The sequence below is a fragment of the Gigantopelta aegis genome, chromosome 5 (assembly GCF_016097555.1).
Source record: "Gigantopelta aegis isolate Gae_Host chromosome 5, Gae_host_genome, whole genome shotgun sequence".
Lineage (NCBI taxonomy): Eukaryota > Metazoa > Mollusca > Gastropoda > Neomphalida > Peltospiridae > Gigantopelta > Gigantopelta aegis.
In genome coordinates, this window is record NC_054703.1 from 37210505 (window position 1) to 37236657 (window position 26153).

A 26153-nucleotide genomic window follows, 5' to 3' on the forward strand; every position below is an offset into this window, starting at 1 on the left:
TCCCTATTTCTTCTCTTTACCTCCTTTCTAAATTGGCATACAACCGCTAACACGTCTTCCCTCCCTCTATTCATCTGACTGTCTTTGTCTCTGTCTGTCGTCTGTCTGTCTGTCTGTCTGTCTCTCTCTGTCTCTCTCTCTCTCTCTCTCTCTCTCTCTCTCTCTCTCTCTCTCTCTCTCTCTCTCTCTCTTTCACACATTTTCTCTTAGTCTTTTTCTCTCTCTCTCCTTCACATTACTCTCTCTGTCTCATTATCTCTCTAACACAAACACTCTCTCGCACACACACACACTCACTCACTCACTCACTCTCTCTCTCTCTCTCTCTCACTCCTCTCTCTCTCTCTCTCTCTCTCTCTCTCTCTCTCTCTCTCTCTCCTCTCTCTCTCTCTCTCTCTCTCTCTCTCTCTCTCTCTATCTATATATATATATATATATATATATATATATATATATATGCCCAATTAATTCATTATTATCATATAATCATTCCCACAGCTAATATACCTTACAATTTTAAAAAGTATATTCATGTTTTCATGCAGTATGGTTTGACTTCTTTTAGCTTAGTTTTAAAATTTCACTGATGAAGCCTGAACAGGCGAACATTTGAATTAAATAGGGATATATGGCTTTTAAAGGAGGCTTCTGACTTTTTCTTGATTAATTTATCTCACTTGCCCTCGCTTTTAGGTTTCACCTAGTTAATATTATACACTTTCCCATCGGCAGAACAGTATATGCCAAGACATTTTTGTTATGATATATATTAAAAATGTTTGTCAATACCAAGAAAGAGTAAATATTTTAACAGTGTTTAAAGTGAACATTACATTTTGTATTTATTTAGTTCAACTTGATTGATATACATCTATGATAAAAACGAGAACAACAACAAAACAAGAATACTGTTGCGTTGATGAATCTAATTTTCACAGATCTTGGCGGTTCTTCGGGTCGATCCACCATAGTTGTGGCAAACAAGACGGTTGTCTCCCCTGCCTGGTCTCTGTTGTACGGGATAACCTCAAAGCGATATTCGCTGTTTTTACGCAGACTTCCCGCGATGTACTGAGAGTTGGGGTAGAACAGCCAGGCCGATTCTTTGTCACGTTTACCAGGCCTGAAAACATCACTGTATTATAGTGTATAGACAGGCAATATATTATTGCTGATAGCAATTACAGTAATAAATGTGGTGTACACTCTGGACAGTTTAACCATACATGTTCTTGTGTCGGTGCTTTTCTGGTTTTGTTTTGTTGTGCTGTGTTGTGTTGTGCCGTGTGATGTGTTGTGTCGTGAAATTACGTGACATGACCTGTCATCTCTCCTGTACCGCCCATAGGAAGACTGCCACTCTAACGAAAACCCAAACGTGCACAGGATAGAGCCCAATTGAATATATACAGCTGTAATGGAATGTACTCATGAATCACTGTAAAAAAGAGTGATGAGTTCATTTCAATCTAATTAAAATTAGCTCCACTATTACATGTGGATCTAAAGACAGCCAGTTGGAGCTCATGTCCACCAATCAAAACCTTACTTGCAGAATCCTGCCAGTGATTTAAAAATAATTTGAAAACATTCCGAATTATCCTGAGGGTATACGACATGTTTCGTGTGAATTACGAATGCCTTAAAACATGTTTTATTTTATAAAATAAATAATTTGTAATGTAAAACTGAAGACTGATTTAGTTTTTTTTAATTTTATAAATAAATAAATAATTTTTAATGTAAAATTGAAAACTGATAACCCACCCCGTACGTATTGGTATGGTTCGCTGTACTGCGGCCACTAAAATAGACTCGCCCGATATTTTTAGAATTTGTATGCTCCCAAATAATGTTATAAAAGGCGAAGTGTGATTGGTCAATATTTAAGTTATTATTTACAGACGAAATGTTACCTGGACATTGGGGACTACGCAGTGTTGTTAGTTTTAAATCACTGGCAGGATTCTGCAAGTAAGGTTTTGATTGGTGGACATGAGCTCCAACTGGCTGTGTTTAGATCCACAAGTAATAGTGGAGCTAATTTTAATTAGATTGAGTTCATTTGAGTCAGCTATGCGTCATATCGTGAAATGAGTTAAAGCATAGTCAAAGCATGTCTTCCATGATTGTTTTGGCATTGGAAACATCCAATATGTCATGCCATAAAGGTTAGTATTCACTTATTTCAACTTATGTTCGTGCTTATATCCAATTAAGTGCACTATTAAAAAACCCATGTTTTTCTCTCTCCCACTGAGCGACATCCAGTTTCTCTCTCCCACTGAGCGACATCCAGTTTCTCTCTCCCACTAAGCGACATCCAGTTTCTCTCTCCCACTGAGCAACATCCAGTTTCTCTCTCCCACTGAGCAACATCCAGTTTCTCTCTCCCACTAAGCGACATCCAGTTTCTCTCTGCCACTGAGCGACATCTCCCACTGAGCGACATCCAGTTTCTCTCTGCCACTGAGCGACATCCAGTTTCTCTCTGCCACTGAGCGACATCTCCCACTGAGCAACATCCAGTTTCTCTCTCCCACTAAGCGACATCCAGTTTCTCTCTCCCACTGAGCAACATCCAGTTTCTCTCTCCCACTGAGCAACATCCAGTTTCTCTCTCCCACTGAGCGACATCCAGTTTCTCTCTCTGCAACATCCAGTTTCTGAGCGACATCTCCCACTGAGCGACATCCAGTTTCTCTCTCCCACTGAGCGACATCCAGTTTCTCTCTGCCACTGAGCGACATCTCCCACTGAGCAACATCCAGTTTCTCTCTCCCACTAAGCGACATCCAGTTTCTCTCTCCCACTAAGCGACATCCAGTTTCTCTCTCCCACTGAGCGACATCCAGTTTCTCTCTCCCACTGAGCAACATCCAGTTTCTCTCTCCCACTAAGCGACATCCAGTTTTTCTCTCTCCCACTGAGCGACATCCAGTTTCTCTCTCCCACTGAGCGACATCCAGTTTCTCTCTCCCACTGAGCGACATCCAGTTTCTCTCTCCCACTGAGCGACATCCAGTTTCTCTCTCCCACTGAGCGACATCCAGTTTCTCTCTCCCAATGAGCGACATCCAGTTTCTCTCTGCCACTGAGCGACATCTCCCACTGAGCGACATCCAGTTTCTCTCTCCCACTGAGCGACATCCAGTTTCTCCCTCCCACTGAGCGACATCCAGTTTCTCTCTGCCACTGAGCGACATCTCCCACTGAGCGACATCCAGTTTCTCTCCCCCACTGAGCGACATCTCCCACTGAGCGACATCCAGTTTCTCTCTCCCACTGAGCGACATCTCCCACTGAGCGACATCCAGTTTCTCTCTGCCACTGAGCGACATCTCCCACTGAGCGACATCCAGTTTCTCTCTCCAACTGAGCGACATCTCCCACTGAGCGACATCCAGTTTCTCTCTCCCACTGAGCGACATCCAGTTTCTCTCTGCCACTGAGCGACATCCAGTTTCTCTCTGCCACTGAGCGACATCCAGTTTCTCTCTCCCACTGAGCGACATCCAGTTTCTCTCTGCCACTGAGCGACATCCAGTTTCTCTCTCCCACTGAGCGACATCCAGTTTCTCTCTCCCACTGAGCGACATCTCCCACTGAGCGACATCCAGTTTCTCTCTGCCACTGAGCGACATCCAGTTTCTCTCTCCCACTGAGCGACATCCAGTTTCTCTCTCCCACTGAGCGACATCCAGTTTCTCTCTGCCACTGAGCGACATCCAGTTTCTCTCTCCCACTGAGCGACATCCAGTTTCTCTCTCCCACTGAGCGACATCCAGTTTCTCTCTCCCACTGAGCGACATCCAGTTTCTTTCAGTCACATATCCCTTCTCATTTCATTTCAACTTATTTTCATACTTATAGCCAATTGAGGTTCAAGCACGCTGTCCTGGGCACACCCACGTCAGCTATCTGGGCTGTCTGTCCAGGACTGTGGGTTACTTGTTAGTTGTAAGTGAGAGAGAAGAGGGTGTAGTGGTCTTTCACCTTCCAATTGAGTCATTAAAACTCGCTCTTGGTGGGAGCCGGTACCGGGCTGCGAACCCTGTAACTACCAGCCTTATTTACCGAAGGCTTAACCACCACACCACCGAGGCCAGTATCATGCCATAAAGGTAGTACTAAACCAAATAACTTCCGGCTGGGTCAAAGTTCGAGGTGCACCCAACTTTTGATAGAGAAGTGAACACCACCAGTCCTGTGATTGGTGATAAATGTGAGTGTGTTGGTTGTGAAAAAAACAGTTTCATCTGGGCAAAAGATTTATGCAATTTTCTTTCATCTAGTGCCACTGTGTCAGGTAGCCTTGTGCTTGAAACATGTATGGGGTACCTGTATAAAAAAAGGTACTCGAATTTTGTGTGGAACTAGGGTAGTCATAGACGCTACCCGTTATCTCAGAAATGAGCAGCTTGACCCCAATTTTGTTTTATGATTCACTTTAAAGATGTGGAGTGGTAGTATTTACATCCGTAGCGTTTATGTTGATTGATACCCTGCAGGTAGGAGTTTTAGCCACATATGTTACTACTGTCGTCTATGGGATTTGATTTGGTAGTATACACCCTACAGATAGGCTAGTAAGCACACACACCTCCAATATCGGACGTGGTAGCGGGTGACGGGTCCTTTCTTTGGTGCGATCCACTGGACCAAGATTTCCGTTGATGACATGGGTGACGCTACAGCACCCAACACAGGCCCGGGTGGAACATCTGACAGAAAACAAATCACACAGAGTTCTGTTTAATAACACGCCTGTAACAGCTTGACAATGTTTTTATAGGGATATTCCTGAGTTTGCTGCATCGTAAGATGTTTCCGACTAATAAAATATGTCTACGATTAAAGTTACATATTAAATAGATTTTTTTGTTTAGAATATAAGTGACAGTATATTCAATGTGTTTCTGGTCATCTTAATAGTTGTAACAAACCAAAACTAGATTTTGTCTTCAAATAATTATTTTAGGAAATAAAATGAAATTTAATCTAGTACAAATATTAGAACGCTCAGGAATACGTTTAATATACATCCATTAATATTTTATGCAGAAAAATATATTTGATATATAATTACAATCGTTAAAAAGTCTCTGTTGGTCGATAACATCTTACAAATTGCAGCAAACTCAGGAATGTCTCTTTAATATACATAGACAAAAAAGGTTTTAAAAAACAAACACAAAAACAAAAGCAAAAAGAACGTTTTCTTCATAGTTTTTAAAGATGTTTCATATTAAGATTCAAATTTCTAAAAGAGAATAAAATTAAAACGAAACAACTAACAAACTGCTTATTTATTTTAAAGTTATTTATTTACTCATTTATATATACACCCGAGTATTTGAGCTGTTGTATAACTGAAAATATGCCAGTTGACCTCAGCTAAGTAGTCGTCGGGCATGGCAATAGTAAATATTTACTAGCCCGACATAATCTAGAAGCCATGGCTAAAGAGATTTAACTACATGTTAGATTCTTTTTTTTTTCAATGTCAGCGTATACCATGCGGTACAAAAATAACCAAGTGTTTGATATCCAATTGCTGATGATAAACGAATCAGTGCGTTCTAGTGGTATCGTTAAACAAAAGAGACTTTAACTGTTTAAATAGAAAGTAACTGAAATATATACCGAGTGTTGTAATCAATCTGTACACTGTATCGCTCTCTCCGTCGGAATTTGTCGCTTGTAAATAGACCTTGTACAGAGTGCCTGGAACTGAAGCACAATAAAACATTAGACCAGGGGCGGATTATGGAGGGTTTCCCAGTTGACGGACCCCCTCCCCCCCCCCCCCCCCCGGCTAAAAAAACACACAAAAAACACCACGTAGGTCTAAATTGATGTCCACATAAAACTTATAATTTCAAATTATAAATATTTACATATTGTTTCGGACCCCCCTCCCATCCCCCCTTACCTAAAACATAATCCGCCCCAGTTAGACACATATAGAGGTTATTATCAGACTGTGTTTCTGTACCGTGAATTTTCGCTTGACGCGCGGTCGGTCTGGGATCGATCCCTGTCGGTGGGCCCATTTGGCCTATTTCTCGTCCCAGCCAGTGCACCACGACTGGCATACCAAAGGCCGTGGTATGTGCTATCCTGTCTGTGGGATGTTGTATATAAAAGATCCCTTGCTACTAATGGAAAATATGTAGCGGGTTTCCTCTCTAAGACTATATGTCAGAATTACCAAATATTTGACATCCAATAGCCGACGATTAATAAATCAATGTGCTCTTGTGGTGTCGCTAAACTAAACAAACGTTAACGGTCAATGTTATATATTAGGAATAAAAAATGTATTATGCGAGCTTCTGGCGATCATATTACATCATTTTTGTTCCTATTAATTATCCGATATTGACCATAATAACCATAAGCCAACGAGACAATGGAGCGAGAGGGGGGGGGGGGGGGGCAACTGCCTCCCCTAGTGCTTGAATAAAACCTCAAATTCGGACAAATATAATACAGATATTCGAGTAAAATGTTCTAATCTAAAATTAACTTTAATCCATTTAAAAATCTGTAGTGATTCATTTGCAACGCTATATAGTTGTTTGTTAGTAATGCTAATATAGGTAAATGTTGTTATCCAGATTCGAGCATTTTCGTTTAATTTGGCCAAAAGCTAGCTCCACTACCCCCACCAAAAAAAAAAAACAAGAAAAAACAAGAAAGCAAAAAGAAATGGGAGCCCGTACGCCTATGACAATAACCTCTTTATCATATAATCTCAAGCTTATTACAAAGAGTTTTTGGAAAACGTTAAACTTAGCATATCTATAATTGTCTACATATTTATATTTCATGGATATTCACTAGGCACCTGGATCAAATTACCAAATGTTTGACATCGAGTAGCTGATGATTAATAAATAAATCTGCTCTAGTGGTGTCGTTAAATAAAACAAACTACTAAGACAATGTCATATGTATCACGTTTGACATCCAGTAGCCGATGATTAATAAATCAATGTGCTCTAGTGGTGTCGTTAAACAAAACAAACTACTAAGACAAATGTCAGATTTATCACGTTTGACATCCAGTAGCCGATGATTAATAAATCAATGTGCTCTAGTGGTGTCGTTAAACAAAACAAACTACTAAGACAATGACAGATTTATCAACATCCAGTAGCCGATGATTTAAAACAATCACGTGTGACACGTCATCCAGTAGCCGATGATTAATAAATCAATGTGCTCTAGTGGTGTCGTTAAACAAAACAAACTACTAAGACAATGACAGATTTATTACGTTTGACATCCAGTAGCCGATGATTAATAAAACAATCTGCTCTAGTGGTGTCGTTAAACAAAACAAACTACTAAGACAAATGTCAGATTTATCACGTTTGACATCCAGTAGCCGATGATTAATAAATCAATGTGCTCTAGTGGTGTCGTTAAACAAAACAAACTACTAAGACAATGTCAGATTTATCACGTTTGACATCCAGTAGCCGATGATTAATAAATCAATGTGCTCTAGTGGTGTCGTTAAACAAAACAAACTACTAAGACAGATGTCAGATTTATCACGTTTGACATCCAGTAGCCGATGATTAATAAATCAATGTGCTCTAGTGGTGTCGTTAAACAAAACAAACTACTAAGACAATGTCAGATTTATCACGTTTGACATCCAGTAGCCGATGATTAATAAATCAATGTGCTCTAGTGGTGTCGTTAAACAAAACAAACTTCTGTTTTCATTCATTTCATTTCAACTTATTTTTGTGATTATATCCAATTAAGGTTCAAGCACGCTGTCCTGGCACACACCTCAGCTATCTGTGCTGTCTGTCCAGGACAGTGGGTTAGTTGTTAGTTGGTTAGTGGTTAGTAAGACAGAAGAGGGTGTAGTGGCCTTACACCTACCCAATAAGCCTTTAAGAGCTCGCTCTGGGTTGGAGCCGGTACCGAGCTGAGAACCCTGTACCTACCAGTCTGTAGTCCGATGGCTTAACCACTGCGCCACCGAGGCCGGTTTTTTTTTACATATTAGTAATAGTTTGAGGACGAGTAACAATACTTTATTGGCGTATAAAGGTAGTGTCGCACGAGACAAAGGCGTTTTCTCGTGCGACACTACCTTTATACGCCGATAAAGTATTGTTACTCGTCCTCTAACTGTCTTAGTGCAGAGCCAAAATCTCGTGCAGCAATACCGCTTATAAAGTGAATGTCTGAAGTACTTTATAGGGATATAAATGTACTTCACGTGACCAAATATGAAGCTCCCATTGGACTAGAAATTCAGCTGTGCTCTAACATGATTTATAGCACAGCTGAATTTCTAACGCCTCGCGTTTGTCTCGTGCGACACTACCTTTATACGCCGATAAAGTATTGTTACTCGTCCTCTAACTATTAAATAAACACACTACCTAAATCCTTGAGCATTAGACTGGTGACCTTCTCTGAGATATTCCAGTGCTTCATGCGATTTCTCGATTCTATTCCGTACGCAAACCGGTAACCAGTGTGTTGCCTGTCAAGGTTTCCCGAAAAGTCTGGCGGTTCCCATGATAACTTGATAGTTGACGCTGTAGACACTGCTGTTAAGTTGCGTGGTGGATTGGGCGGGGTTAACTCTATACAATATAAATGCATTTTATAATTAAATAAATAAATGTTTTTTAATTACATCAACGAGGTACGAAATGGAGACCATTAAAGACATATTGTCACAGACCACTGACCTATTTAATGGTCTAATAAAGTATTACCTGAATAAAAATAATTTGATTTGTCCCTAAATGTACTTTATTCAACCATCTTCATAGCCACCATACTCCTATTTATTAATGACATTTTGTAAAAAAAAAATTGAATTATGGCAATGGTCAATAATTCAAAAACTAAAATTGCCGAGATGGTTAACATGGATTTCACTCTATCATGGTTCATGCAATAGCTAGATTTGGTTTCCAACAATTAATGCAATTTTTATTTATTATCAATTTTTAGAGAAATAAGGTCCTTAAATCCGTGACAGTATGCCTTTAAAATGAGAGTTTTGCATGAAATGTTTTCAAGTTACATTGCAAAGAATATTTTTTTTAATTAGTCAACATTATTTTTATCCATTGCATATATATGATGTTTTCGATGTCCTGAAGGTATACTGACGTCGAAAAGAAATTAAACAGGGCTTGCAATTCTATTATAGAAAACCAACAAACGGTATGGTGGTGTATGAAAGTATCACGAAGTTCAACTTCTAAACGTCACAATGCACTTTGTGAAACATGCAGCGTGTTTATAAGATGGTTTCTAAATTGGTTCCTTTCGCTTTGAAACAATATTTATCTTTTGGACCCTCTGTATATAAAATAAAATTTACAAAATTAAATTAAAAAATTAAATTAAATTTTAAAAATTAAAAAGATTCACCACTTCCAACGACCACATTTTAGATAAAATCAATATGACAATCTATAATTTATTTTATTATTGCCTAAGCAACCCGCTTAGTATTGTCCCAAACCTTCAAACATAGCACCAACTGATTTTGTTTTGAGCAACCGTTGTAGCATTTGTCTTCACCCCTGCAACCGGCCTCGGCGGCATAGTGGTAGGCCATCGGTCTACAGGCTGGTAGGTACTGGGTTCGGATCACAGTCGAGGCATGGGATTTTTAATCCAGATACCGATTCCAAACCCTGAGTGAGTGCTCCGTAAGGCTCAATGGGTAGGTGTAAACCACTTGCACCGACCAGTGATCCATAACTGGTTCAACAAAGGCCATGGTTTGTGCTATCCTGCCTGTGGGAAGCGCAAACAAAAGATCCCTTGCTGCTAATCGGAAAGACTAGCCCATGTAGTGGCGACAGCGGGTTTCCTCTTAAAATCTGTGTGGTCCTTAACCATATGTCTGACACCATATAACCGTAAATAAAATGTGTTGAGTGCGTCGTTAAATAAAACATTTCTTTCTTTTTTTACCCCTGCATTAAAAAGTTTAGATTACTCTATACAATTTGATGGTAATTTGTTAAGAAACGTTTTTATTTACAGAGAAAAGAACTTTAGAAAAAAGGTTTTTTGAGTTGGTCTGGGTTTAAAATTCAGTAATATGTTTTAATATAAGTTTTAGCATTATTCATTGCAGAGTTACATGTGAATCCATTGGTTCCTTTTTCAAACAAACGGACTTCATACCTTTCTTCTGTTTCTTTATTTTGATCCACAGAGACGGCCACTCCGATCCCCATGTCATCACCGTCGCAATTCTTAGAAAATATGTGTCTTCTTTACCTAGACCTATAAAACAAATAATGTCAACACCATCACAATTGTTAAAACATTGTATTTATTGTATAGCTACGGGTAAGGAACTCAGAATTATTTGCCTTGTTACCCAGACCTATAAAACAATAATATCCACATGATGTTTTCATTATTTTCCATTTCTATAGAACTAATAATGTCAAAAGCTTCACAATTATTAGAAAATGGTATTTAATAATAGATCAGAGTCAGGAATGACATATAAAAGTTAATGACATAACCATATCACTACTGTCGCATGTCTTAGAAAATACCCCATCCCCTCGATAACAAAACAGTCCCATAGGAATCGGGGGGGGGGGGCTGTGGGCTGGGGGCTGGGGGCCGGGGAGCCATTGTCCACACTTGAGTACGAAAATGTAACGTTTTGTCCCACTCTGTATAACTAAAGATAAAAATGTGGCTTGTGCTCCCCCGCTAGAGACTTTAGCCTCCTTACTAGAGTTGTGCACCCTCCCATCCTTCCCACCCCCACCTTCAACTCCAGATATCGTTCTTACGGACCTGCAAAATAACCAGGAAATGTTTTGGTTTTTTTTATTTTATGACACACTCAATACATTTTATTTACGGATATATGGCGTTGGACATGTGGTTAAGGACCACACATATATTGAGAGAGGAAACCCGCTGTCGGCACTTCATGGGCTACTCTTTTCCATTAGCAGCAAGGGATCTTTTATATACACTATCCCACAGACAGGATAGCACATATCACGGCCTTTGATATACCAGTCGTGGTGCACTGGCTGGAGCCTAAAAAAGCCCAGACCGACAACGCATCAAGCGAACGTTTTACCACTGGGCCCCCCCCCCCCCCCCCCCCCCCCCCCCCCCACACACACCCACACACCTGCAAAATGCTAACTGACCAATAAGAAACTGTCTGTTGGTGTTTCCCGCGATGAACAGTTTGACTGGGATCGTGTCTCGCTCCCGCTTGTAGTAAATGTGGTATCCCTTGATGTACATTCGAGCTATAGACCGCGGGGCCTCCCAGTCTAGCTGGATGATCTACAAGAAACAAAACACGCAATAGAATTAAAATTAGCTCCACTATTACATGTGGATCTAACAGCAGCCCGTTGGAGCTCCAATATAATTAAAATTAGCTCCACTATTACATGTGGATCTAACAGCAGCCCGTTGGAGCTCCAATATAATTAAAATTAGCTCCACTATTACATGTGGATCTAACAGCAGCCCGTTGGAGCTCCAATATAATTAAAATTAGCTCCACTATTACATGTGGATCTAACAGCAGCCCGTTGGAGCGCATGTCCAGTTGACCTTTCATTCGACCAATCAAAACCTTACTTGCAAAATCATGCCAGTGATTTGAAAATAGTTTGAAAATAATTTGAAAACATTCGGGACTATGCCGATGGTATACGAAATGATTCGGGTGAATTACGAAGTATGCCGGAAATTATAAAATGTTATATAAATTCCATTTCAAGACGAAAAAAAAAAACCGTGATAGTATAGCCATAAAATCTGTTTATACTAGTATACAATCCAGAGTTTATTACTGCACTTTTCCCCCTATGTTTTCAATGTTGAAATAGACCAACAAGTTTGCCTATAGCATAGTCTCGCCCGATATTTTTAGAATGTGTATGCTCCCGAATAACGCTATACAAGGCGAAAGGTAATTGGTCAATATTTAAATTGTTATTTATAGGCGAAATGTCACGTGGACATGGGTGTCCACGCAATGCTGTTAGATCTACTGGTAGACCAGTAGAGCTAATTTTAATAAGATTGCAAAACACGTTGATGATTAGATTCGTTTTTCCATGTCCACGAATACTGGAAAGGCGCGGTTCCTATAAAAGCAGAACACAGAAAATTATTTATTTTTTATCAATAGCAGTGATGTCTTATGAGTCAGAGGCCTAATTCACAAAGCTCTCTTAGGCTCTGCTAGACAACACAGCATCCTCTTTGCAAGTCTTTTAGCACTGCATTGCGAGATCGCAAAGTTGCCGAAATATCCTTTCTACTCCGCAGGTGCGGAGATACGGTTTCGTGGTTCTAATTATGTTTCTGTTTTTATCGTTACGTAAAAAAAAAAAACATTGCGCTCATGAAACACTGTTTAAAGGATCGCTAACACATGTTAACTTACTGAACTGTTTAAAGTACCGCTAACACGTATTAACTTACTGAACTGTTTAAAGGACCGCCAACACATGTTAACTTACCGAACTGTTTAAAGGACCGCCAACACATGTTAACTTACCGAACTGTTTAAAGGACCGCCAACACATGTTAACTTACCGAACTGTTTAAAGGACCGCCAACACACGTTAACTTACCGAACTGTTTAAAGGACCGCTAACACACGTTAACTTACCGAACTGTTTAAAGGATCGCCAACAAACATTAACTTACCGAACTGTTTAAAGGACAGCCAACATATATTAACTTACTGAACTGTTTAAAGGACCGCCAACACATATTAACTTACTGAACTGTTTAAAGGACAGCCAACACACATTAACTTAATGAACTGTTTAAAGGATCGCCAACACACATTAACTTACTGAACTGTTTAAAGGACTGCCAACACATATTAACTTACTGAACTGTTTAAAGGACCGCCAACACATGTTAACTTACTGAACTGTTTAAAGGACAGCCAACACGTTAACTTACCGAATTGTTTAAAGGGCCGCCAACACACGTTAACTTACCGAACTGTTTAAAGGATCGCCAACACACATTAACTTACTGAACGACAGCCAACACATATTAATTTAATGAACTGTTTAAAGGACAGTCAACACATATTAACTTACTGAACTGTTTAAAGGACCGCCAACACATATTAACTTACTGAACTGTTTAAAGGACTGCCCACACATATTAACTTACTGAACTGTTTAAAGCGATTGCGGACACATTGGCTGGCTCTAAATTTCTGTCTGTCAGAGTCTTCACTTCCACCGTCTTGCTCTCCGCTCCACTCCCGTGTGTATTGTACGCCACGACCCTCACCTTGTACCTGGTTTCGGGTTCAAGGTCGTCTATCTCAAAACTCTGGCTTGTTATGTTTAGACTGGTGCCCTGTCTACTGTCCGCCCGTTTGTACGTCAGGCGGTATGCACTGATGGGATGGGTGTAGCCACTAGGTCGCTTCCAGTAGATAGTAACCTTTGAAGGGGAGAGAGCGATGGCGCGCATGTTTTCAACAGGGGGTGGTGGAGGGACTGAAAAACAAAAACAGAAGAAACAAAACCTTCAAACTATTTAAAGTGACAGACCCTAGTGTTTAAACACTACGACGTATGTTTCGCTATTAAAGCTGTTTGATAATTTAAATTAAAAGTACTTAGTCTTGCATTTTGTTATTTTGACTTTTAATTTCCGTACACCTGAAGTGGTTTTGATCATCCAGGATTGTGAAATACCCCAAAATGCATGTTCAATAATTCTAAAAACACACGCTCGTCTGAGAAGTAATGGTTATTGATGCATGCTCTAGTTAGGATTCACCGGTATTTTCCTGCTTATATATCACAGACTTTAGGTTCTCTCGGTTATAACCTTATCCAAATGTGTTGCAGGTTTGTAGATTAACTAAACTCAGTGTCCATTTTCACGGACTGAAACTTGGGTCTGCGCCTATAATATGAACAACTATCATATGCACTTACGGTGATCTTAGTACTAAAATCGCTTCGTGGAACGGGGACCAGAACGACAAAACCGTAGCATATGATCAGGGCCGTATCTCTGCACAATGCAGAGTCGAATGGACATTTGGTGAAACAGTGGTTGATTCTATGAATCTGTATCTAGTGACTCGTTTATTAGGAGGACAGCCACTCCCGAGGAGATCCTTTACTGGAGATGTTATCCCTTTGCACTGCCACAATGAGGAATGCGACTCCCAGACTAGTTCACTAACCCAAACAACCCACCGAATATCCAAAAAGTATTTTACAATATTAACAATGAGACAAAAAGAAACAGTAAACGAGTGAGATATTTGCATATTTATATTTGTTTGTAGTGTATTTCTGGAGAAGACGTTTTGTTGTTATTTGAACACAACCGTAATCAAAACCATATCTATGCATAAGATAGAGTCAAAAGGGTATTTTAGCTAATCGTGATTGTTTCAGTGAATGTCTATTTTTGTTGTGTATTTTCTGGTGAAAACCTTTTGATTTCCTCATGACACCACTAGAGAACATTGGTTAGTTAATCGTCGGCCTTTGGATGTAAATGGTAATTCGTACATATTATTAGTGAGGAAACTCCCTGCATTGTCCCATTTGAAGCAGGATAACACATACCACGGTCTTTGATATACCAATCGTGGTGCACTGGCTAGAACGAGAAATTGTCCAATGGGCCCACCGACTGGAATCGATCCTACAATGACCGCGCATTATATCTCTAGGGAACGCTGTCACGCTTAAATTTATAGATTGGTAATTATTTCTCTTGTAAAATAGGATCTATTCTCAGGGGGGGGGGGGGGGGGCTTGGGTTTTTTTCTTTTATATTAATTACTTCAATCTAGCGGGTGGTGGTGTTGTACAAAAAGGAATCTCATAAAAACTGACATGAATAGTGACTGCAACCAATGCTCTCGTTCGTTGTGTAAGGAAGATAACTGAGTTACTCAAACTCAATCCCACATTATTGTATTATACTCTTTTAGACTCTTTTACGATGGCGGAGGGACGTAGCCCAGTGGTAAAGCGTTCGCTTGATGCGTGGTCGGTCTGGGATCGATTCCCGTCATTGGGCCCATTGGGCTATTTCTTGCTCCAGCCAGTGCATCACGACTAGTATATTAAAAGTCGTGGTATCTGCTATCCTATCTGTGGGGATGGTGCATATAAAAGATCCTTTGCTACTAATGAAAATATGTAGCGGGTTTCCTCTACATTTGAACTGCCAAATGTCTGACATCCAGTAGTTGATGATTAATACATCAATGTGCTCTAGTGGTAGCGGCTGGTGGGTGTATCTTAGCATCTATTTAAGCCTTGAGGCGGGATTTAACAAAGTCTGTTGAGTGATCGCCTCAGATGCTTCCGTCGCAAGATTGAACCACCTCAGTGGATCCATTCAAGTGATTGGTTTTTTTCTCGTTCCAACCAATGCACCAGAACTGGTCAAAGTCCGTGGTATGTGCTTTTCTGTCTGTGGGAAATTGCATATAAAAGATCCCTCGCTGCATTAGGAAATATGTCTGATGACTACCGAGTCAGAATTACCACATGTTTGACATCCAGTAGCCGATGATTAATTCATCAATGTGCTCCAGTGGCGTCATTAAACAAAACGAACAAACAAACCACTTGATACCCTCTAAGACACACACACCCCCCCCCCCCCCCCCCCCCCGAATCCGCGCCGTTACAGTGTACAGCAGTAAAATGACGAAGAATAAACCAGACACGTACCTTGTATCCGAACCTCTGCGATACGGACGGACGACCCGTAGTTGCTGATGGCCGTACAGGAGTAGTTGCCGGCGTCAGCGAGTTTAACCCGCGCGATGAAGAGAGTCTTGTACACTATGTTCTTCAGCTCGTCCACCCACATCTTGACGTGGAGGCGTCCCATTCGTCCATTCTGAAAACAGTTAGAGTTTGTTTTGTTTAAGGACATCACTAGAGCACATTGATGTATTAATCATCTGCTATTGGATGTCAAATTTTTTGTAATTTTAACATATAGACAGAGAGGAAACCCGCTACATAGTTCTATTAGTAGTAAGGGATATTTCTCACAGACAGGATAGCACATGCCACGGCATTTGATAAACCAGCATTGTGCGCACTGGTTGGAACGAGAAATAGCCCAATGGGCCCACTGATGAGGTTCGATTCCAGACCGACCGCGCATCAGGCGAGTGCTTTACTACTGGATTTCGTCCTGCCCAGCCCAGCACATTTTATCCTGTAGTTATGTATGCTTTTTAGTATAGGTATTTATGTCCAAAGAAGGGGCGGGACGTAGCCCAGTGGTAAAACGCTCGCTTGATGCGCGGTCGGACTAGGATCGATCCCCGTCGGTGGACCCATTGGGCTATTTCTCGTTCCAGCCAGTGCACCATGACTGGCATATCAAATAATGTAGTATGTGATGTCCTGTCTGTGGGATGGTGCATATAAAACATACCTTGCTGCTAATCGAAAAGAGCAGCCCATGAAGTAGCGACAGCGGGTTTCCTATCTCAATATCTGTGTGGTCCATAACCATATGTCCGACGCCTTATAACCGTAAATAAAATGTGTTGAGTGCGTCGTTAAATAAAACATTTCCTTTCCTTTTCTTTATGTCCAGAGAGAACTAGATGCACGTTTGGATAGTAGTTATCAACGCTATCTAACCGTCAGAGATCAATCTATATAAATGATGCGCAATGTCTGCCTACCAAGCGGTAGTCAAAGATTCCCGCTCTAATACAACAACAATCCTGTGCTTGACGTCAAATACATTTACATCGATCATTTTTGTGGTATTGCAGGGAATGAACATGCTGGCAGGCTGGCAAAGGAGGGAAGGACAATGGAACAGCCAAATCATCCAATCTCCTTCAGAGAGACAAAAGCCATAATTAAGAGAAAGTTCCGATGCACCCACGCTACAACCAAGGATCCAATCCATCATCTGGAGATACAAAGAGACAACCATTTGTAGCCCAAGAACCGGTCACTGCCATCTCAGATCCCATATGTACCGCCTGAAACTGGCAGACACTGATGAATGTCCATGTCAAACAGGACCACAGTTCCCAGAGAACATATGCAATTTTGCGCCCTCTACGATGAAGCCAGAATAAAGCACTGGCCTAACGGAGCAACACTGGCTGTCAAGCTTTGGGGTCCCAAAGAAGACTTGACAGAGACAGCGTTTTTTTATCAATGCAACCGCTCCAAATCTAAAGCATGATCAACTATAGCTTGAACGCAGAAGAATGAGATCATTTTCGAGTTCCTTGATTAAGAAAAAAAAAGTCACATATTAATCCCTAGAGGAAGAAACTCGACAGAATTCCCTTTCAATAATGTTCCTGTTAAATACGTTGTTACTTGTAGGCAGAGACTGCGCAGAATGTATATAGTTTCGTCTCTGTTAAATACGTTGTTACTTGTAGGCAGAGACTGCGCAGAATGTATATAGTTTCGTCTCTGTTAAATACGTTGTTACTTGTAGGCAGAGACTGCGCAGAATGTATATAGTTTCGTCTCTGACGGTTAGAGGGCGTTTGTAACTGTCCAAATATCCGTCTAGCTCTCTTGCTGTCAGTGTAATCGGGTTACAAAGCCAGGGCCGTACCCTGATCAAAATCCTAGGGGGGGGGGGGGCACTACTTTTTATAAACAAATAAAACACTATACAAATTAAATCCTGAGATGTGTATGCTATGTTCTGGAGTAAAAAAAAAAAGGTCAGATTCCCGGAGTGCAACTTAACCCCCGCCCTGCCCCCCCCCCCCCCCGAGGGTACGGCCCTGAAATGGGGTAGCGTATGTGTATGAAGTAACTTTATTCAATAGTCTTTTGTTCGTGGCATAACTAGCTGTTGATTAATAATGATAATATGAAGTGGCATACAGTATTTGTATACAGGCCTAATGATGACTATATTTTTAAATCTCTGTGACAGAAAATGGGTAGCGGGACGTAGCCCAGTGGTAAAGCGCTCGCTCGATGCGCGGTCGGTCTGGGATCGATCCCCGTCGGTGGGCCCATTGGGCTATTTTTCGTTCCAGTCAATGCACCACGACTGGTATATCAAATGCCGTGGTATGTACTACCCTGTCTCTGGAATGGTGTATATAAAATATCGAAAAGATTCCATGAAGTGGCGACAGCGGGTTTCCTGTCTCATTATCTGTGTGGTCCTTAACCATATGCGATATGTCTGACGCCATATTAAACCGTGAGTAAAATGTGTTGAGTGTGTCGTTAAATAAAATAGTTCTCTCTGACACAGAAAGCGGAACTCACAGCCTTGGGTCCCTCCTTGATCTCGGCCAGGTCCCGAAGTCTGATCCAGCTGACCCTGGGCAGGGGAATCCCCTTCACCGCACACGTCATGTTGGTCGACTCTCCGAACTTCACCCACGTGTTGTGTACGTCGATGATAGTGGGAGGAACTGAAATACGGAAAGCACGGTAAAGCAGGGCTCGAAATTAGAAGTAAGATCTGACCTGGACCCGTGTTTATTAAACGTTTAAGAGTCCAGACTCAATCTCTAATGACGTCACAAGTATACAATTTGTATAGCGTTGTTATGACGTTAGTGTCTCAGACTCTGTTATAGTCTCGAGTCTAGACTAACAGTTTTATAAGCACCAGACCTGCTACAAATAAGACAATACGGGGTGAGTGGAGGGTATGTGACAGTGCGTAGAAAATTAGGACCTATGAGATGAATTGTAGAGCATTATAAAATTAAGATACAACAGAATTATGAGATAAATAGAAGATGAGATGATCATACAAACATCTCTCTTGAAAAATGACTTGCGATTTTTAGTAGCTTTAACAGGTGAAATTGTATTAAAACTGCAGGTCTCAAAAATGTACTGCTTTTCGCACGTCGCTAGTTCGAGTCCTGTGAAGGTATTTTACATGTCCATAGTAAAGATATGTGAAGTTGGGTGGTGGGAGGTACATACTGCAGTGGAGATCCGGAACAAACATATCGTTTGCTTTGAAAGGGAACCGACGCATTGGTACATGTATGTTACTCTATAATGAATATATGCTGAAATACAAAAACATAATTACGTTTTAACTTATATTATCTCTCAATTTTTTTTTTATTTTTTTTTTTTACAATCCAAGAATTACCATCACATTGCTGACAAATTGACAAAAGTTAAAGTTTGAGCACATTGATTTATTAATCATCGGCTATTGGATGACATACATTTTTGTTCTATTAGTAGCAAGGGATCTTTTATATGCACCATCTTTTATAGGCTAAGTCCCACCCACAACAAACAGTGATTGCGACCAAAACTGCCAATCCATAGTGTCAGGTTCATCGGGTTATAGCCTTAAAGACCAAACAAATTCAAAGACTTTCAAAGACTTTTACCTGCCAATTTCATAGATTTTCAAAGACTTTTACCTGCCATTTTCAAAGACTTCAAAGACTTTTACCTGCCAATTTCAAAGACTTCAAAGACTTTTACCTGCCATTTTCAAAGACTTTTACCTGCCAATTTCAAAGACTTTTACCTGCCAATTTCATAGATTTTCAAAGACTTTTACCTGCCATTTTCAAAGACTTCAAAGACTTTTACCTGCCATTTTCAAAGACTTTTACCTGCCAATTTCAAAGACTTTTACCTGCCAATTTCATAGATTTTCAAAGACTTTTACCTGCCATTTTCAAAGACTTCAAAGACTTTTACACAGCGGTCAAAGATAATAGAATGCGATACAAAATACCAAATCATTTTTTTTTACGTTGCTGTCCATGGTAAAACATTGAGCTTTTTTACATGCATCTTGACAGATTAAACCCTGTAACTGGAAAATATAAAATGCATGCAGCTGTAAAAAGTCATCATCATTGCTTTGGCTATGATTTGTGAGAATTTAAAGACTTTTTAAGACTTTTATTACAATTCAAAGTCTTTCAAAGACCTAAAAAAAATAATTTCAAATTCAAAGTCTGTCAAGGAATTTAAAGACCTCTACGAACCCTGTATTGGTATGGAATATAGACATTACATTAAGTTAAATTTTGTCTACAATTCCATGTGCAGGCGCATGCTGGGTGAGGGTTTCGGTTTCCCCCCCCCCCCCCCACCCCACACACACACCCCACCCCCCACCCCACACACACACACCCCACCCCACATTCGCTGGCTGAACTTGGGCATGATGTGATCCCTTATTGTTTTCTCTCTCAGTGTATTGTTACAAATTAATGTTTGTATTAAAAGACGGTGAACTAGCTTACCGTTTACCTCAAGAACGGTGGACCTGGTGATGTTTGCCGCCACGTTCCTCGCCAGGCAGACGTACGATCCAGAATCACTGCGCGAGAGTTCTGAGAACACCAGCGATACTTGGACCTTTTCCTCGTCTTTTCTCGTCTCCGTGGTGACGTGGAACGCATTGTGCAGACGCTGGAACACAATACAGTTAAAATGTATGGCAAGAGTTTTAAAAAATTATATTAAATTAAAAAGTGAGAGTTAAGTAATTTTTAAATGCTTTCAAATAGTGGCAAGGGGATGGTGAGTAGTGAAATATTTAAGTCTGAGGAACAAGACTGATAAACAGTTAAAAGTTGAAGTTTGTTTTGTTTAACGACACCACTAGAACACATTGATTCACTAATCATCGGCCGTTGGGTGTCAAAGATTTGGCAACTCTAACATATAGTCTTAGAGAGGAAACCCGCTACACTTTTTGTCCATTAGTAGCAAGGGATCTTTTGTATATATCATCCCACAAACAGGATAGCACATATCACGGCCCACCAACGGGGATCGATCCCCGACCGTTCGTCAGGCAATAGCTTTACCACTGGGTTGCGTACGTCCCGCACTAAAACGTATGGCAATAGATTCGAATGTTAACAAGTTGGAGCTTAGTCATTTTGAAATACTTTCAAAGTGTAGCGAGGGGAAAAGTTTGAGAAACACGATGGATGAAGTCATCAAATCTTAATATGTTGTGATCTGGTGCTAGACTACGGGTTTTACTCCATTTTGAAAAATGACCCCCATTATCATATTTAGATGGACATCAGAAATGGCCATCATATATTTTCATACAGTTCGGCCATCAGGCTAACTGAAAATCATAGTGGCTTTTCGTCCTTCGATTTGGTAGTCAAACTTAAAAGTTCCAGGTCTGGCTACTGGACTAATAGGATTATATATAATTAATAATGTTAAAACTTACATTAAAACATATTACTGAGTTTTAAACTCATACAAACACAATTTTGTTTCACTGAAAATGTTTCTTGACAAATTACTATCAACGTATATAGATTAATCTCATTTATAATACAATGGTGAAGACAAAATGCTAGGACAGCCTTAGCAGTATTATTATTGAAAAAAATAGAAATTTTATTTAACGACGCACTCAGCACTTTTCTTTACGGTTATATGGCGTCAGACATATGGTTAAGGACCACACATATATTAAGCGAGGAAACCCGCTGACGCCGCTTCGTGGGCTACTCTTTTCGATTATCAGCAAGGGATCTTTTATATGCACCATGCCACTTACAGGGTAGTACATACCACGGCCTTTGAAATACCAGTCGTGGTGCACTGGCTGGACAAAGAAATAGCCCAATGGGCCCACCGACGAGGATCGATCCCAGACCGACCGCGCATCGAGCGAGCTCTTTACCACTGTTTCGTCCCTATTTTTATTATCGAAGTAATCGATAAGGCTCTATACAAAGATTAAAGGTAGAACCTTGAATCTTTTCCGTTGGCTGTTCCAACAGTTGTGTTCACACCTGTATTGTGAAATAAGACTTAACCTATGCAATGTGATGATTAATTGCACAGAAACCTTTTTTTTTCATTTAAACTGATTTTTTTTTTTTTTTTTGAGTTGGTATTGGCTTAAAACTGAATAATATGTTTTTATATGAATTTTATATGTCAATTAATCGATTACCTTTTGACGCAAACGGACTATATACAGTTTGAACCCATACCTGGTTTGTTAGCTTGTCCGAATAGAATGGTCTTGTCGCATTCTCTCGATACCAAAATACTTCCGGGAGCGGGTCGCCATGGGCAACGCACTTCAGTGATCCGCCCTGATTCTCTATGAACGATCTCCTGAGAAGCGTCTCTATTACTGGCTCACCTGCCAATCATACACGACACCTGTCAGTCATGATATATTCAGTTAAAGGGACAGACCCTAGTTTCAACCCGTGCAAATTAACACTAAGTTTAGTTGATCTACAAACCTGTAACACATTTGGATAAAGTTACAACTGAGTGAAACATAAGTCTGTGCTTTTTAATTGGTGAAATAATAGACTAAAACTCGACTCCATAACTATCACTTCTCAGACGTACGTGCGTTTTTAAAAATATGAGAAATGGAGTTTGTGATATTAAAAACACCAAGATGACCCAAAAATCTTTGAATGTACAGAAATTGATAATCTAAACCATAAAATCTAAGTAAAGTATGATTTCAGTTGTCGAAAACTGCTATAATAGTAAAAATATATTCCTTAGTGTTTAAAAACCATGGTATGTTCCTTTAAAGGGACTATCTTGCTTTGTAACATTATTATTCGAAATGTTATTAAGAAATGGTTGCTTTGGAAAAAACTAAAGTGAATTTGAAAAAAAGTTTTTTTAATTCCAAAACGTTGGTGGCCCTTTAAATGTAAAAGGTTTTCGGTAAATAAAATAGTTTTTACATTATGAACGTTACAATATACTTACATTTTCTTGCTTAGAATACAGATATCTTTATAACCAGTGCATTTCTCGTCTTCTAGACATTATACCGGCCTCGGTGGCGTAGTGGATAGGCCATCGGTCTACAGGCTGGTAGGTACTGGGTTCGGATCCCAGTCAAGGCATGGGATTTTTAATCCAGATACCGACTCCAAACCCTGAGTGAGTGCTCCGCAAGGCTCAATGGGTAGGTGTAAACCACTTGCACCGACCAGTGATCCATAACTGGTTCAACAAAGGCCATGGTCTGTGCTATCCTGCCTGTGGGAAGCGCAAATAAAAGATCCCTTGCTGCTAATCGGAAAGAATAGCCCATGTAGTGGCGACAGCGGGTTTCCTCTCAAAATATGTGTGGTCCTTAACCATATGTCTGACGCCATATAACCGTAAATAAAAAGTGTTGAGTGCGTCGTTAAACAAAACATTTCTTTCCTTTCCTTTTCTAGACATTATAACGTTATGTATCTCAATGACGATTTTTGACTATGAATTTTGCAAATACAGTCCGCTGGGAGACCATCAGTTTTAAAGTTAAACTTTGTTCTATTTAACCACACCACTAGAGCACATTTATTTATTACTAATCGGCAATTGGATGTCAAACATTTTGTAATTTTGACATATAGTCTTAGAGAGGAAACTCGCTACATTTTCCATTAGTAGTAAGGGATCTTTCATATGCACCATCCCACAGACAGGATAGCACATGCCACGGCCTTTGATATGCCAGTCGTGGTGCACTGGCTAAAACGAGAAATAGTCCAATGGGTCCACCGACGGGAATCGATCCCAGACCAACCACGCATCAAGCGAGCGCTTTACTGCTGGTCTATGTCCCGTCCCGCTAGGCACACCAGGGCCCCGTTCCAAGAAACAATTTTAGTGCTTAGATCCACTTTAGTGCATAACAACCTAATGCACTTAAGATGATCTTAGAGCTAAGATTGCTTTTTGGAATGGGGCCCTGGGCCCGTGTTTGTAAAACTTTTAAAGTCCAGAATCAAGCTTTAATGACGTCACACACATATAATTTGTAATGGCGTCGTCATGACATTAAAGTTGCAGATTCTGATAGAGTCTTGAGTCTACCAGTCCTGGCCGCGTGGCACTAATTGGGTATATTTTATTTCATAATATGAATTACCTGCTTCTTGGGTGGTTGCAAACACCTCCTCCGACTGCTCGCTGGACCCGCGCGTGTTGAAGGCCGTGATGTTGAAGGCGTACAGCGTGCTGGGGTCAAGGTCTTTAATCACAGCCTCCGTGTTCGTGCCCGTCACCTGGTCTCGCTCCCACTCATTGGCTAAAAAATATATAATAATAATAAAATTTAAAAATCAGGCGCGATTTCAGGCTTTATGTTTGTGTGTGGGGTGGGGGGGTGGGGGGGGGGGGGGTTCACGACACCACTAGAGCACATTGGTTAATAAATCATGGGCTATTGGATGTTAAAACATTTTGTAATAATGACTCATAATTATCAGAGAAATCCCGCTACATATGTTTCTCGTGCAGCAAGGGATTTTTTATATGCACTTAACACAGACAGGAAAGCACATACCACAGCCTTTGAACAGTTTCGGTGATTGAATCCTCCTAGGTGGTTCGATCCTGCGACTCAAGCACCTCATGCATGCACTCAACCGACTAAGATAAATATCCCCCGTCTGGGCTGTCTATCCAGGATAGTGGGTTAGTTGTTAGTGGTTAGTGAGAGAGAAGAGGGTGTAGTGGTCTTACACCTATCCACTAAATCGTTAAAACTCTCTCTGGGTGGGAGCCGATACCAGGCTGCGAATCTTGTACCTACCAGTCCGATAGCTTAACTACTGCATCACAGAGGCCGGTATCCCACTACATGTTTCCAGTAGGTCAGGTCAGGTCAGGTCATAGGGTTTAACGTGCACATTCAGAGCAAGTTGTTTTAGTACATGCCTGCCATAGGCACAGGTGCCGGCCTCGGCCGACTCCTCTGTCCAGGACAGGAAAAGGTTGGGGTGTGTGGAACAAAGAACCGCCTGCGCTGGCAGGTACAAGAGAGCACCAGCAGCCCGACCGGGGTCGGTAACAGGCGGAGGGTTGGTTTTGGTGCTATGGAATTTTGAATGTCCCGTAGGATTAATGCTAAAGGAAAAAAGGTGCCCAGTTTTAATGAAGGAAATTAGACGCATGTTTCCATTAAAGGGACATTCCTGAGTTTGCTGTATTGTAAGATGTTTCCGGTTAATAAAATATTTCTACGATTAAACTTACATATTAAATATATTTTCTTGTTTAGAATATTAGTGTCTGTATATTCAGTGTGTTTCTGGTCGTCTTAATAGTTGTAAGAAGCCCAAACTGGATTTTGTCTTCAAATAATTTCATACGTACGAATAAAAAAAGAACTGGAAAGAAAATGAAATTTAACCTAGTACAAATATTAGAACGATCAGAAACACTTTTGATATGCAATATTTTATGCAGAAAACTATATTTGATATGTAATTACAATCATTAAAAAGTCTCTGTTAGTCGATAACATCTTAAAAAGTGCAGCAAATTCAGGAATGTCCCTTTAATAGCGCGGGATTGTTTTTATATGCACCATCCCACAGACAGCACAGCACATAGCTCATCATTGATTTACCAGTCGTGATGCAATGATGCATTAGTCAGAATGGGAAAAACCTAATAATAGAATGGGTACACTGAGGGGGTTCGTTCCTGCGACGTTAGCACCTCATTCGAGCGCACTACCGACTGCTCTAGAACACAACCCCTATTTTTCTTTTAGTAGCCAGGGATATTGTATATGCACCATCCCACAGACAGGATAGCACATACCACGGCCTTTGATATACCAGTCGTGGTGCACTGGTTTGGACCGGGACAAGCAAGAGAATGGGTCCACTGAGGTGATTCGATCTTGCGACTTTAGCGCTCTACCGAACGATCTTGAACTCGCCCCCTAATTTTTTTCTTCTTATTATTATTATTATTATTTATTTATTTATTTATATATAGAAGAAACTTCCAGAGTTTCTTGTGATATCATAATTTATCATATAATATCTTACATTTTCAGTGCAATCAAAGTATGTGATATTTTTCAGATCACATACTTTAAGAATTTGATAACTTTGCAAATTAGATGTAAATTAGTCGAGGTCTCGGCACTAGGTTTATTGACATTTAAGCAAACGTACATTGGTGACACTCCATGATTGACGTATGCATTCATAGTCATCAAATAAAAACATTTCAATGGCAATTTGACACTGAAAGCTGTCCAGCGTTCAGAAAACAAAAAACTTAGGCATAACTTTATTTTGATGTAAGGACATCTAAAATGACGTCATTCGAGTTTGACGTCATTTCCATTCAAAAATACAC

The 26153-nt window shown here is 40.3% G+C and overlaps 1 protein-coding gene across 1 annotated transcript in view; it reads right to left on the minus strand.

Annotated features, from left to right (window-relative positions):
• Positions 1 to 26153, minus strand: part of LOC121373139 (receptor-type tyrosine-protein phosphatase delta-like) — a 44922-nt gene that overhangs the window by 757 nt on the left and 18012 nt on the right. The window contains exons 9-20 of the mRNA XM_041499591.1: positions 23923 to 24081; positions 22013 to 22167; positions 20282 to 20450; positions 18309 to 18457; positions 15753 to 15924; positions 13204 to 13538; positions 11196 to 11337; positions 10195 to 10296; positions 8418 to 8624; positions 5647 to 5733; positions 4604 to 4724; positions 910 to 1123 (exon numbers count right to left, since the gene is read on the minus strand). Of these exons, the coding sequence (XP_041355525.1) occupies positions 910 to 1123; positions 4604 to 4724; positions 5647 to 5733; positions 8418 to 8624; positions 10195 to 10296; positions 11196 to 11337; positions 13204 to 13538; positions 15753 to 15924; positions 18309 to 18457; positions 20282 to 20450; positions 22013 to 22167; positions 23923 to 24081 (2012 nt within the window). The remainder of the gene's footprint in view (positions 1 to 909; positions 1124 to 4603; positions 4725 to 5646; positions 5734 to 8417; positions 8625 to 10194; positions 10297 to 11195; positions 11338 to 13203; positions 13539 to 15752; positions 15925 to 18308; positions 18458 to 20281; positions 20451 to 22012; positions 22168 to 23922; positions 24082 to 26153) is intronic.